This window comes from Rhincodon typus, chromosome 3 (assembly GCF_021869965.1).
Source record: "Rhincodon typus isolate 14 chromosome 3, sRhiTyp1.1, whole genome shotgun sequence".
In the NCBI taxonomy this organism is placed as follows: Eukaryota; Metazoa; Chordata; class Chondrichthyes; order Orectolobiformes; family Rhincodontidae; genus Rhincodon; species Rhincodon typus.
Window position 1 is genome coordinate 49,759,885 of NC_063334.1, and position 14,792 is coordinate 49,774,676.

General features: G+C 39.4%; 1 protein-coding gene across 1 annotated transcript in view; it reads left to right on the forward strand.

Moving 5' to 3' along the window:
• LOC109915773 (semaphorin-4D-like) overlaps nt 1-14,792 on the forward strand; it is a 255,376-nt gene that overhangs the window by 105,069 nt on the left and 135,515 nt on the right. Inside the window, exon 2 of the mRNA XM_048620562.1 lies at nt 5,077-5,404. Within this exon, the coding sequence (XP_048476519.1) occupies nt 5,299-5,404 (106 nt within the window). The 5' untranslated portion in view covers nt 5,077-5,298. The remainder of the gene's footprint in view (nt 1-5,076; nt 5,405-14,792) is intronic.

The window sequence follows — 14,792 nt, forward strand, 5'->3', positions numbered from 1 at the left end:
GGTCCAGATCAGTTGCTGATCAATAGATGTTAATCGTGGGGATTCAGCAACGGTAATGCCATTAATGGTTAATGAATGTAAGCCATGATGGGCTTGTAACAGGCAAATCGTATTTAACTAACCTAATTCTTTGATATAATAGAAGATTAGGGGCAAGCTGTTGAGGTAGTGTACATGGACTTCCAAAAGCCAATTTAAAGATGTGCTACACAAGGACATGTAAACAAAGCTAGAGCTCATGGGGGGAAAAGGCACCGGGATGACATGGATACCAAATTGGCTGAATAAAAGAGAACAGAACAGTAATTAATAGAATTTTTCCATAAGACCATAAGATGTAGAATCAGAAGTAGACCATTCAGCCCATCAAGTCTGATGCAACAATAAATGAAATCATAGGTGGCAATGTAATATCTGGTTGGAAAGATTTTCATAAAAAGAGCAGTGTAAATTAGATCTATTAGAGATTGATTGAATGCTCAACAGTACAGAAGGTACCAGAGACTTGGATGGATTGCAGAGCTCCAAGCGTCTGATTGCGTAAGATTTTGCTTCTAAGCATTATGATTTCCATGCAATGGCTAACCTTGTGGTAGGAAGAAACAGGAATAGGTTACGAACTATGACGGTCCTGGAATTGGTGCTGAACTACGTTATTTTACTTTCAAGGTGAGAGTAAGTACTTTATAGATGCTCACTAGCCATTTTCCAGTGTATTTTAGGAAAATGCTCATCATTTAATATTCTGGAGTCATCTCACGCTGATGCAAAAGTGCTTGAAAAAGTGATTGAAACATGTTCATATTTATTGCTAAGATTGAGACCATCTGTTCAGCTGCTTCCTCTGAGTTCCTCCCTTTCTGTAATTCGCCAGGCCAATTTTCACCGAAGATTCCAATACCCGAGCTGTGAGCTTGCATCTTTCTTTTACCTCTCCTGTCTCCCCGCATTGTGCTCATGTTCACAAGGGTGACTGCTTGCTTTCTCTGTAATTTTAATAATTGAATTTACTTTCTTGGCCCCAACGTTGCTGATATGATTAGAATTTCCCTTTCTTCAGGTTCTGTTCCTGTCCTTCAATTTTGTTGTTAAAGCCCCTTTTTGCTTTTTAAAAAAAAAGCACACTCAAATTATTTTGTAAACTACCATGTGATGATCTCAATGTTCCTTTCTTCTCAATTCCTTGAACCTGTTGCTGCCTCCCAAAGCTTTCTCCGTGTTTTTGAATCACTGTAATCTTATCCCTCCTTATCTGTAATCTCCAAGGTACTTGCAACCCTCCAAGATACTTGCGTTCTTTCATTCTGGCATATTTTTCTTACCCTTTATCATCACTGCAGCGTTGGCCGATCTGCCTCTACGAGCAGAGACCTTAAACTCTGGACTACTTTGGCTTTGGCTTTGCCTTTGCACCTCCTCAGTTCCTATCTCCTTTTTTAAGATGCTTGTTAAATCCTACTTTTTCAACTAGAGATAACAAGGTGTAGAGCTGGATGAACACAGCAGGTCAAGCAGCATCAGAGGAGCAGGAAAGCTGACGTTTTGGGCCTAGACCTTTTGATCATCTGCCCTAATGTCTCCTCATGTGGCTCAGTGTTGATTTTTGTTTGATAACGTCCTGTTAAGTGCTTTGAACTGCTTTATTGATTTTTAAAAAAGCCTATTTAAAATGTGTAACTTCATATAGCAGGAAATGCCAATGCAGTTCCACACACAACTCTAGCAATCTTATTGCATTCACTTTTGAAGCATTGTGTATCTGCAGGTGGAGGTGGTGTCAGTTCACACATTTCTTTGATAAAATAAATGCTTTCATTAAACAAAGTGCTATGGTATAGTTAGCGCGTGCGTAACAGGAGTGGAAATTTAAACTGGATCTTTATTTTAAAAAAAACCTGAAGTACTATTCATTAATTGCGTATTGAATGTTGAATTTCAAGAGCTGGATTATTTTAAAGTGTAATTTTCCTTTTCGGTTTTTCTGTTAAGTCTGTGGTTTTGCACAACCACAGCATTTTCATGTGTTTCTTTAGTTTCACAACCTCTTTCCTTCACCAGCTCCGCTACAGTATTATTTTCACTTTTAGGTGACTGGATGAAATTGAGAGCTCAAACTGATTTATGAACATATGATTGACAGTTGCCACAGAGAGATGCAGATTACTCACCCCTTTACGCCACCATGCTACAGAGTCTGCAAAATTGACCTTGAATTTTTAACGATAAACACCTCCTCGAACACTGGCTAATTGATATTGAAATTAAATAGAAAAACAATTAATCCTTTACACTATGAGCAAGTATCTAACACACTGCCTACAGTGTGCAAGACATTTCCTGTGCTGTTTTGGAGTAACACATCATTGAGCCAACCATATCCGTTGAAGCTCGTTCCAAGGGTTGCTGAAGGCATGCATTTTGAAGCTATTTACTGTGAGTTAGGTACTTAGTTGTTGGTTTGTTCTGCATTAGTGCTGAGTTAATTATTTAATTTGTATGTTCACTTTGCTGCTACTTGAAACTGTAAATTTGTTTATACAAGAATATGAAAAAAATGGTGAGAAAATGTCTTTTTGCACTGCTTCGCCAACTCTGCTATTGTGCTTAAATTGTATTGACTTTTTTTCCATTGCCCTATAAGTCCATTTTAATGACTCAAGATTGTAGATTTTGTTTGCACCTTTGACTCAATGCCTCGTTCTAACTTGTTCCAAAACTACTTTTTTTAGTATGGATAAACACGGATTGTAATAAGTTCAAAACCAGAGCCAGAAGAACATTAGGCACTTCCAGATAAGAACAATTGTTGAATTATTTTAAATTTGTCCTGTTTGCAGAACTGATTTTGCAATATTTTCCAATGTTGCAACAAGTTCTCTCACAGGATTTCATTTATATTTTGATAGCTGCCTTGCATTCTTCTGATGCCATTGCAATCATTTTTTAAAATAACCGGAATCTACAGATAAGGTGAAATACAGACAAGTGCAATCAAAGAGACTAGTAGAAATTTTTCTAAAAGAAGGCAAAAGACTTTGTTTTCCACTCTAACAGATTTTTAAAAAAACTGGTAACAGATATCTATTGCTTTAAATAAACAGCACCTGTAATACTTGTGATGTGTAACTTGAACTCTGAAGGACAAAAGTGTAGAAGTGTTTGCATCTAAAAGAAACTATGCAGGTTAATAAATGATATATGCAGAATGTCAAAATTAAAGGCAACATGATTGATCTGCTTAGGTTGACAGAAGATTGGCTGCAGTTGGCTAAGATATACTTTAATCCATTTCAATTGTTCAGAGGATCAGGTGAAAATATTCTTGCTGATCACGATCGGAAGATGATCCAATTAAAAATAGAAATTATACATTAAGAGAATTTTAACAATATGTCTAAGATTTTAAAAGCAAAATCAGACAGTCATGAACTGCCTCTGATTTAGTTGTATTGAAATGTTGAATTGTATAACTTGACACAATGCAGTTTTTAAAATAGAATTATTTGACTGTTGCTTTGGGTTGTAGCATTGTCTGTTATCCAGCTTCAGTCTCCAGCATAACAAGGTGTAGAGCTGGATGAACACAGCAGGTCAAGCAGCATCAGAGGAGCAGGAAAGCTGACGTTTCGGGTCTGGACCCTTCTTCAGAAATGAGGGAGGGGAAGAGGGCTCTGAAATAAATAGATAGGGGAAGGTGATGATAGAAGGTGGATAGAGGAGTAGATAGATGGAGAGACCTGGAGGTGATCTGTCTGTCTTTTCTCCACCTATCTGCTCGTTTATCCACCTTCTATATCGCCTCCCCCTCTCTCTATTTATTTCAGAGCCTCTTTCCCCTCCCTCATTTCTGAAGAAGGATCCAGACCCGCTTTCCTGCATCAGCTTTCCTGCTCCTCTGATGCTGCCTGGCCTGCTGTGTTCATCCAGCTCTTCACCTTGTTATCTCAGACTCCAGCATCGGCAGTTCCTACTATCTCTCAATCTCCAGCATCCTGCTTTCAGCTTTTGCTATTGGTTTCCTTTCAATTCAATTTTTATTTCAAATAACACTGATAACGTCATATTGTAGGGGTGATAGCGTGCATTTTTAAAGTGCAGGTTAATGCCTGAAACTGCATGTTTCAGTCAGTATTTTTTTAAACAATATGCAGAAAGTAGGTTTCTGGGCTGATTTAGAAAGCTAGAATCCAGTTCTGGGAACTTTAATGCAGTTTAGGAGATCTGAAATGTGACCTACATGAAATTTTGTTTTATTGGCCCAATATAATTTTTTCCTCTTTAAGTGGAACTTCAGACCTTTCGAGATTATGATTCAGATGGTGACATTCAGAAGTTGATTTCTTTGGAGATGTCAAAGTAAGCATGTGTGCCTAGAATAGTGACTTAAGAATTCCTTAAGCTAAATGTCCTCTTTATTTTAATCACTTTTGTACTGACTGATATATTTAACCATGTTCTTAAGGAGTTATATGTGCACTGCAAGAGTAACATTCAAAATTTGATTACTATATGTCTTTTTACATTGGTTACAGTTGAGAAAAGATTGCATCGTCAGTAAGAAGGTTTTACAAGATGACAGTCTTCTAGCAATAGCAAAGCAATTTTAATCAGTGAATAACTAGGGAGGCTCAAGGTCCAATTTCTGGTAGCTGTTCAGCTGTTCTCAGTTAGTGTGTCTTTAGTGGTGCCTGTACATTTCTGGTTTAGAGAAGGAAGTCAAAGTTCTGATATTGATCATTATCTAGTACTCATGGAGACATCAGGGTGAAGACTGGATCAAGCATAGCTGTGATCTGGCACCCCTGCAGTCAACACGCCATTACTAGCAGATAACTGCTGCCTGAGGAACTTTACCCCAGGAAGAAGTGAAGTCATTTGAGGAAGAAAGAACAAAGGTTGGTGAGAAGAGGGAAATAATTATACTTATTTCATGAATGCCTGACCAATAATTGTAATAAATAATTTCAACAGCTTAATAGTATGTTTTTCTAAATTAAGTATTTGTGCATTACTTTTTTAAAAATTCTAATCTTAATTTAGGTTCTCTTTTCTCCCCTTGCTATGCCCAACCCACAGGCCTGCATTTTGGAGCCACCCTTCATCAAAGTTTCAGGAAGATTTGCAGGACATGCAAGTGTGACATCAGTTGTGACAAGCTCATTTAATGCGTACCTATGTTTTCAACCATTTGGATCATCACGTTTTTTCCCCATGCTTGAAATGACTGACTAACTATGCGCATTTGTTTCTGAGTTCTTGGATATTTCCATCTTTTGACAAATCTAAAACTTCCACGTGATGAGAAGGTTGAATATGCCATCTGTAGTATTGTGCCTGGTTCTTTATCTACTTTCGGCTGCGTGGTCAGGCCCTGTTATTCCAAGGATGTTGTGGCAATATGAAGGTAAGATTCATAATTTCACATTCTCTTAAAAAAGACATGTAATGTTAGTTTGAATTCTTTAGTGCCCAGAAGTTGTGTAATGCTAAGAAAAGTTGTTTTTTTCAAAAAGGCTTTGGAGGTCTGGAGTCACTCTGTTGTAAAATTTGTGTGATTTATTTTAGAAAGGTAAAATCTTTCAATCGCCTAGATATTTATTGACAATTTTCCATTATGTATTTTTTAAAATTTGTTCATGTTCCCTTTTATTTTCATATATTTAAGTTTCCTTTCCACCTCCTGTCAGTATCTTTTTTTTAGTGGGTGAGAATATTGGTGTGGTAGATGGACTTAGTTAAAAGTTCATCTACTGTCTTGAACTTACCACAATAAGTTGCCAGTTCTGTAACTTTGCAGTCACTATTTTTAAAGGTATATTTAAAAAAATTGATTTTGGAAATGTGGAATCATTTACCAGGTGTTGGGCCAAACATTGTCATAAAGGACAGTTAAAGACTGGCTGACTTGATTAGGACTATGAGAGGGGATGAACTTCGATGAGCTAAAGGATTTTTCTTCCCATCCTTGCTTTTCTTTACATTCTCCTTCAAAGTGGAATGAACGTAATCTGTCGATTCTTAAATCTTGCTCTAATCTGAGCTAAGGACAGTGCTGGAAATTAGTGCTGGGAAATGATGTTCTTCCTCTTTCAGGCACCCAGAGTTGGTATCAAACACTGCTAAATCAAATATAACCCATCCACAAGCTGACCGTTGTTCCCTGGCCTGACAATGTACCTCAACTCCAACCTCAGAAGATTACCTATCATATCTGTACAAAATTTATTTTTCCGTTTCCCTCAATAGTCTTTTTATAGCCTGTCTCTGTGGCAGAGCTAGTAGGAACTGCAGATGCTGGAGTCAGAGACAATCGCAGTGTGGAGCTGGAGGAACACAGCAGGCCAGGCAGCATCAGAGGAGTAGGAAAGTTGACGTTTCCAATCAGGACCCTTCTTCAGAAATGGGGCTGGGGAAGTGAGCCCAGGAATAAATAGAGAGAGTCCATCTTCTCTCCCAACTATCTGCCCCACCCATCCCACTGACCAATCCCCACCACTCCCTACCTGCACTCACCTATCACCATCCCACTTACCTTCCCAAGCCCCATCCCTCCTTTCTATTTATTTCCCAGTTCCCTTCCCCCTCCCTATTTCTGAAGAAGGGTCTCAACTTGAAACGTCAACTTTCCTACTCCTCTGATGCTGCCTGGCCTGCTGTGTTCCGCCAGTTCCACACTGCATTTGTTTCTATGGTAGAGGTGCAATGTCACTGGACTAGTAATGCAGAGACTAGTAGTCTAGAAGTAAAAATTAGCTAATGTCAACTGGGAACCATTGTAAAAAACATCTGATTCACTTCATGTGAAAGGAAATTGGCCATTCCTGTCTGGTCTGGCCTACATGTGACTCCAGACTCTCAGCAATGTGGTTGACTCTTGATTGGCCTTGGAAATGGCATAGAAAATCATTCCATTCAAGGGAAACTTGCATGGGCAATAAATGCCAGTCTTGCCAGTGACGCCCACATGCTATACAAGAATAGTTATTTAAAAAAATCCAACTAGGTGTCATTGATGGCCAGCAGAAAACTGTCCCTAAAATGTTTATTTGGACAGAATTGAGTCCTCCCAAACAAAAACCATGTAGTTAACAGTTTTGATTTGATTAATTATTGTCACATGTACTGAGATACAGTGAAAAGTATTGTACTGAATGTAAACTATACGTAAGTACATCAGGGTGATAGAATGCAGGATATAGTGTTACAGCTGCAGAAAAAGATCCACTCCAATAAATGAGCAGTCCCTTCATAAGTCTGATAATAGCGGGGAATAAGCTGTTCTTAAATCTGGTGGTACATGTTTTCAAACTTTTGTATCTTCTGCCTGGTGGAAGAGAGCGTAACTGGGCTGTGAGGGGTCTTTGACTATGTTGGCCGCTTTCCCGAGGCAGCGGGATTTGTCAACGGAGTTAAAGGGAGGAAGGCTGGTTTTTGTGATGGATTAGGCTGTACTCCCAACTCTATAATTTCTTGTGGTCTTGGACAGAGCAGTTGCCACACCAAACTGTGATGCACCTGGATTTGATACTTTCTTTGGTGCATCTATAAAAATTGGTAATGCTGAATTTCCTGACCCTTCTGAGGAAGTGATGATGTTGGTGTCCTTTCTTCACTGTAGCATCGATGTGGAGACATTCTTCCCATTAGTTTGTGTTGGTATTAAAACTAGTTCGCTCTCACAGTGAGACTAGCCAAAGGCTTTTCCCCTCTAGACATTTTGTTCAGTATAACAGGTTGGAAACTTTTCTGTGGTTCACCCCACCACTTCCCATTTGGCAACCTTTAACATTTCAGGTCAATTTGAAGAACTGATTCTAATCATGCTGGGCTAGAGCATCTTCCACTGTAACTATTCCATGCTGCAAAGTTACAAATATGTGAACCAGGAGTAAGCCATTTGGCCCCTCTTCTAAATTAATCATGGCTGATTCCTACCTATCCCCAATAACCTTTTTTGTAATGGGACCTCTAGCACCATGTGCCAGCTATGAGAGAGGGTCGTAAGAAGGAAATGCAATCATCCCTGTGGATTCTTTGGAGTGAGGAGTATTTTTGTCAGTCTGGTACAGAGAGAGAGCGAGACAAAGGATTCCTTAACCAAGATGTGGTGTTAATCCAATATAAATGCTCTGTTTTCATTTGTTTGTAAAGATTGTGCTGCAATGGACCTTTGGGCAGTCTGCGTGCTTAAGTCTCTCATTAGTGAATGGACTTGTTAGCAATAGGCAGCATGGGTTTATACAGGGAATGTAATACCTCACCAATTTGTTTGAGTTTTTTGAGACAGTGATAAGAATGAGGCAGTGGATGTTGTCTACAAGGACTTTGATAAGGCATTAGATAAGGTATCTTATTGAAGGCTGGTACAAAAAGTAAGTCTACAGGAATCTGGGGGTGAGCTGGTTAGATGGATACAGAACTGGCTTGATCATCAAGAGTAGTGGTAGAAGGGTGTTCTTCCAAATGGAGATCAGTAAGTAGTGGTGTTCACAGCAATCAGTGCTGGGACCTTTTGTTGTTGTTTGTAAATTGTACAAATGATCTGGAGGAAAATGTAGGTGTCTGATTAGTGAGTTTGCGGATGATATCAAAATTTATTTAGTTACAGAATGGGGGATAGGATTGTCAACGGATACAGCGGGATATAGATGGATTGCAGATTTGGCCAGATGGAGTGTAATCCAGATAAACACGAGGTGTTGCATTTTGGAAGATAAAATTCGGGTGCGAGTTATCCAAAAAATGGCAGACCCCTTCGGAATATTATCATACAGAGTGATCTGGGTGTACAGATCCACAGATCCCTGAAAGTGGCAACAGATGTGGATAAGGTGGTCAAGAAGACATACAGCGTGCTTGCTTTCATTGGCCTGGACATTGAATATAAAAGTTGGCAAGTTATCTTACTCAGAGATAGTAAGAACTGCTGATGCTGGAGTCAAAGATACCACAGTGTGGAGCTGGAGGAACACAGCAGGCCAGACAGCATCAGAGGAGCAGGAAGGCTGAAGAAGTGTCCCGAACCGAAATATCAAAAGAAGGGTCCCAGCCCAACGTCAACTTTCCTGCTCCTCTGATGCTGCCTGGCCTGCTCTATACCTCCAGCTCCACACTGTTATCAAGTTATGTTACAGCTGCACAAAATTTTAGTTAGGCCACATTTGGTATATTGCATAAGTTCTGGTTACCACACTACCAGAAGGACATGGATGCTTTGGAAAGTGTTCAGAGAACATTTACCAGGATGTTGCCTGGTCTGAAGGGTTTCAGTTATGAGGAGAATTTGGATAAACTTGGATTGTTTTCACTGGAAAGATAGAGGGTAAGGGGCAACCTGACAGAGGTCTACAAAATTTGAGAGGCGTAGATGGAGTGATAGCCAGATACTCTTTCCCAGGATAGAAAGCTCAACTACAAGAGGGCACAGTTTTAAGGTGAAAGGGGGCAAGTTTAGGAGAGAAGTGCAGGAAAAATTTTCCACACAGAGAATGGTGAGTGCCTGGAATGCACTGTCAATGGAGGTTGTGGAAGCAGGCACGTTAGTAACATTTAAGGCGTATCTTGATAGACACATGAACGGAAGGCACACATGGATAGAAACCATGCATGGGCAACAAATAGCTGATCTAAATGGAATTGGCTCAGGCTTGGTGGACCGAAGAGCCTGATCCTGTACTGTATTGTGTTGTATTACATTTTGTCCAAACATGGAAACTGGGAGTATGGCTTGGCGGCAGCACGGTGGCTCAGTGGTTAGCACTGCTGCCTCCCAGCACTAGGGACCTGGGTTCAATTTTAGCCTTGGGTGACTGTCTGTGTTGAGTTTGCACATTCTCTCCGTTTCCGCATGGATTTCCACCAGGTACCCTGGTTTCCTCCCACAACCCAAAGATTACAACCCAAGTTTAGGGTGGATGGCTAAGCTAACTGCCCCATAGTGTCCAGGGATGTGCAGGCCAAGTGGATTTAACCATGGTGAATTCAGGGTTACAGGGATAGGTTTAGGGTGGCACTGGTGGGTCTGGGTGGGATGCTTGTTGGATGATCGCTACTGACTCAATAGACTATTTGCTTCCTTGAGCCTGCTACACTAGTCAGTATGATTGTAGTTGATCCTCTATCATAACACCATATTCCTACTTTCACTCCATACTATTTGATGCCTTTTAATATGTAAAACATTATCTATCTCTGTCTTGAATATACACAGTGACCCGGCCTCCACTCTCTTCTGTGGTTGCAAATCCCGCAGGTTGACTAACCTGATTGAAGAAATATTTCCTCATCTCCACGTGATGGCCTAGTGGTATTTTCACTAGGCTATTAGTCCAGAAAACCAGAAAATGTTCTGGAGACCCATGATCAAATCCTATCATGGCAGTTGTTGGAATTTGAATTAAATAAAAAAAAGTCTGGTTTTGGGAGTCTAATGATGACTGTGAAACTATTGCTGATAGTTTGGAAACTGGTTCTCTAATGTCCTTTAGGAAAGGAAATCTGCCATCCTTACCTGGTCTAGCCCCCACATGACTCCAGACCCATAGCAGTGTGTTAACTCTTAACAACTAGAGATAGACAAGAAATACTGGCCTGGCAAGTAGCATTCACATCCCGTGAATGATTAAATATCACGGACCCAAATCCGGTCTACCCTGTATTGTGAGACTGTAACCCCTGGTTCTAGACTTCATCCCTGAAATCTGCACGAAATAGAATTTTATACATTTTTATCAGATTCTGTCTCAATTCTTCTGGCAGCATCTGTGGAGAGAAATCAGAGTTAACGTTTAAGGTTAAGTGAAATGTTTTTCTGAGGAAGTAACCAAGAAGATTGAGGGCAGGGTGGTAGGCATTGTTTACTCTGACTTCAGTTAAGCCTTTGAGAAGGTTCTGCTTTGTAGTCTAATTTAGTAAAGTTAGATCACATGGGATTCTGGGTGAGCTTGCCAATTGGATACAAAATTGGCTTAACGGCAGGAGACCGAGAGCGATGGTGGGGTGTTGTTTTACGGACTGGAGGCCTCTGACCGGCAGTGTTCCACAGGGATCAGTGGTGGCTCCACTTTTGTCATTTCTCTCAATCAGTTATATAAGAACGTAGAAGGCATGGTCAGTAAGTTTGCAGATGACACTAAGTTGGTGGTATAGTGGATAGTGAAGAATGTTATCAAAGATTACAAAGAGGTCTTGATCAATTGAGCCAGTGTGCTGAGGAGTGACAGATGGAGTTTAATTTGGATAAATGCGAAGCATTACATTTTGGTAAAACAAACAAGGGCAGGGCTTACACAATTAAAAGTATGCCCTTGGGTAATGTTGTAGAACAGAGAGACACGGGGGTTCAGATACATAATATTTTGAAGTTTGCCTCACATATAGATAGGATGGTTATGGCATTTAGCACGCTTGTCTTCATTGCTCAGACCTTTGAGTATAGGAGTTGGGACGTTATGTTGAAGTTGTACAGGACATTGGTGAGACCTCTTCTGGAGTACCGTGCCCAGTTCTGGTTGCCCTGTTATAAAAAGGATATTACTAAATTGGAGAGGGTTTAGAAAAGATTTTACCAGGATGTTGCTGGGACTCGGGTGTTTGAGTTGTAAGGAAAGATTGGATAGGCTGGAACTTTTTTCACTTGAGCGTAGGAAGTTAAGGGACGAAGTTATAGAAGTTTATAAAATCATGAGCTGCATTGGTAAGGTAAATGACAGGTGTCGTTTCCCTAGGGAGAGGGATTTCAAGACTGGAGGACATATTCTTAAAGTGAGATGAGAAAGATTTAAATAAGACATGAGGGACATTTTTTCAGAGTGGCTTGTGTGTGGAATGAACTTCCAAAGAAAGTGGTAAATGCAAGTACAGTTAGAATATTTAAAAGACATTTAGGTAAGTACATGGATAAGAAATGTTTGGAGGAATATGGGCCAAGCACTGGCAGGTGGGACTAGTTTAGTTGGGACTTTGGTCAGCATGGACTGGTTGGACCAAAGGGTCTGTATCTGTGCTGTATGACTCTGACTCTACAACATGAAGGAAAGAGGTATGATCAATAAGTTCATAGATGTCATGAAAATCATGGTGTGGTAAATAGCAAGTAGGAAAACCTTAAGACTGTGGTACAACATAGACAGGTTGGTCAGATGAGCTGAACAGTGGCAAATGGAATTTAATCCTGAAAAGTCTAAGGTGATGCATTTTGGAAGGACTAACAACGCGTTGAATAGCAGGACCCTATTTAAGTAGAGGATCAGAGGGACCTTAGTGTGCATGTCCATAGATTATTTATTGCAATGGGACATATGGATAAGGTAGTTAAGAAGGCAAATGCAACACTTGCTGTTATTATCAAAGGTATCGAATACAAAAACAATGAGATCATGATGCAGTTTTATATAAATGTTTGTTCACTCCATAGTGGAGTACTGTGTGGAGTTTTGGTCATCACACTATAGGAAGAATGCGTATGGACTTAAGAGGGTGCAGAAGAGATTTCACCAGGATGTTGCCTGGGCTGGAGCGATTTGCCTATGAAAAGGGACCAGATTGGCTGGGCTTGTTTTCTTTAGAGCAGAGAAGGCTGAGGTGTGATCTGATTGAGGTGTACAAAGTTCTGAAGGGCATAGACATAGGGAGAAATCTTTCTGCTTAGTAGAGGGGTCAGTGACCAGGGGACAGAGTTTTATGGTAAGGAGCAGAGGGTTTAGAAGTAATTTTTTTTACCACTTTTTTTTCACCTGGGGTTAGGGGGTATCCGAAACTCTCTGCCTAGAAGTGTGAAACACTGAAGACTTTCAAGAATTATTTGGAGGAGCGCTTTAAATGCCATAGCATACAATGCTAAGGGAGAAGTTCTGGAAAATGGGCTTAAAATAGATCGATATTTGATGACACGATGGGCTGAAAAGTCTCTTTCTCTGCTGTAAAACGTGTTGAATTATTGCTTGTGCCAGTATTTTAGTTTTAAATCTAGCATAAACTAGAAGTGACATTTTAATTGTATAATTCCATCATTCATCACCGCACTTCAGTGTCTCTCGCAGTTTTCTGATGGAGCTCAGTGCTTCCAAACTTTGTTTTCTTTAATCACAGAAGAAATCTAATTTTTTGAAAAGCTGAATTTTTTGGAATAATTTGACAGTTTAATATGGTTTTAACTTTTTTATTGTTCATCATGATATCCTGCTGTGTTATCTGTTCATTTATTTGTGAGCCGTGCTCAGGTATTCTACAGAATTGCAATAAAATGGAGCTCAATTTGAAATGTTGAAAGGAAATTTTACATATTTTGATTAACCTGTGCAGTGTAAGTGAAAGCAATGTTGCTTTAGGCTTTCAATTTTATAGTCAGTGATTTTTTTTTTTCCCCAATCCCTCTAAGCATTTAATTTCGATTTGTCATTCCTTTGAGTTATTTTATTAAACTGTCTTAACTCATGCAATCTGCATTGTCTTGTTTGTATTAGTCTCCATGTGTTTCCTGTGTGTAGCTGGTTGTCTTGCCTTTCCACTAATTCTTAGTGATGGTCATATTGGTGATCTCCCTGGATAGATGTAAACACATCACTTGTACTTACAGCACTGCTGAAAGGGTTGGTTGTCTGTGACCCTACATGTCCACTGACTGATAGTATGGATCCGTAGAGACACCAGTTGCTGTTGGTATAGCAGATTTTCTGATCTGAATCTGCGTGGCAGTCATTCTGACTTGCATGCCTTACACTCATTTTGCATTAAATGCCATGATATGTTAATTTTCTTTAGATTTGTGCATAATCAATTTGTATATAATCCCTCTGTCTGTTATAGTAGCATGTTTTTGGGGGCTAGAGCCCTGGCTGCAAATGAAATGTTAGAACATTCTTGAATATCATAAAATTTAGTTTACAGGAGATGAAAGTTGCAGTACAAAACCTATAGTTTGCAGCATTTACTGTTTACAAGACCATTTTTATGCCATTGAAAGGAGCCCAAAGAAATATGAGAACAATTAATTCCTTTTAAACCACAATTTTTCATTTAATCCATTTGCAATATTTTCAACACGTATCTTGTAGTTTTGATTTTTGTAAACTGCTAAGGTTTTAGTATCTTTTAAATGTATTTTGCTTTAATCTTTAGTTTTTCTTGTTATTCCCATCTGATATTAACTTAGTGGTATCTGGTATGAAATGAAGTTGTTTCACCTTCAAATTGACCACTATCTTAATCTCATAATTTAATATTATAATGTGGATAGAACCTCTTTTTTTGTTGACTCCATACTAGATCAAGAATTCCTTTCCTTGCATTTACTTGACATGTCCTTGTGAATACGTTTATATCTGAGCTCTAGGAATTCTAGATAGCATTTAAATGTGAGAAGACCCTGAAGCATAGATGTGACATGAATGCACATTGAGCATAATGAGACACGTTTGTGCCTTGTCACGGAGGGAATTCTTGGCATGCTCACTATTTCCAGTAGCGATGTGTTTGTTGGTCTACCGAGTTCATCGGAACAGAGTGTAGTGATGTTTGCTTTCATGGGAAGAAAACTAAGCTACTGTTTCAAGATGTTAAACGATAAAAGAAGCATCATCAAGACCTCCTACTTCCTTGAGATGTTGTAATTAAAATGGTGCAGCCGACTTTATAAATTCAGGTTATCTATTAATTCATTTTTTTCTTCAACATTAATGACTTGGGAGACTAAAACTGTAAATAGCTTTTATTCAAGAATAACCTGCCTCAAAAAAATGTTGAATTAAGTAACTTGGAGAATAACTTTATGCAGGGGTATAAGCATTGTAACA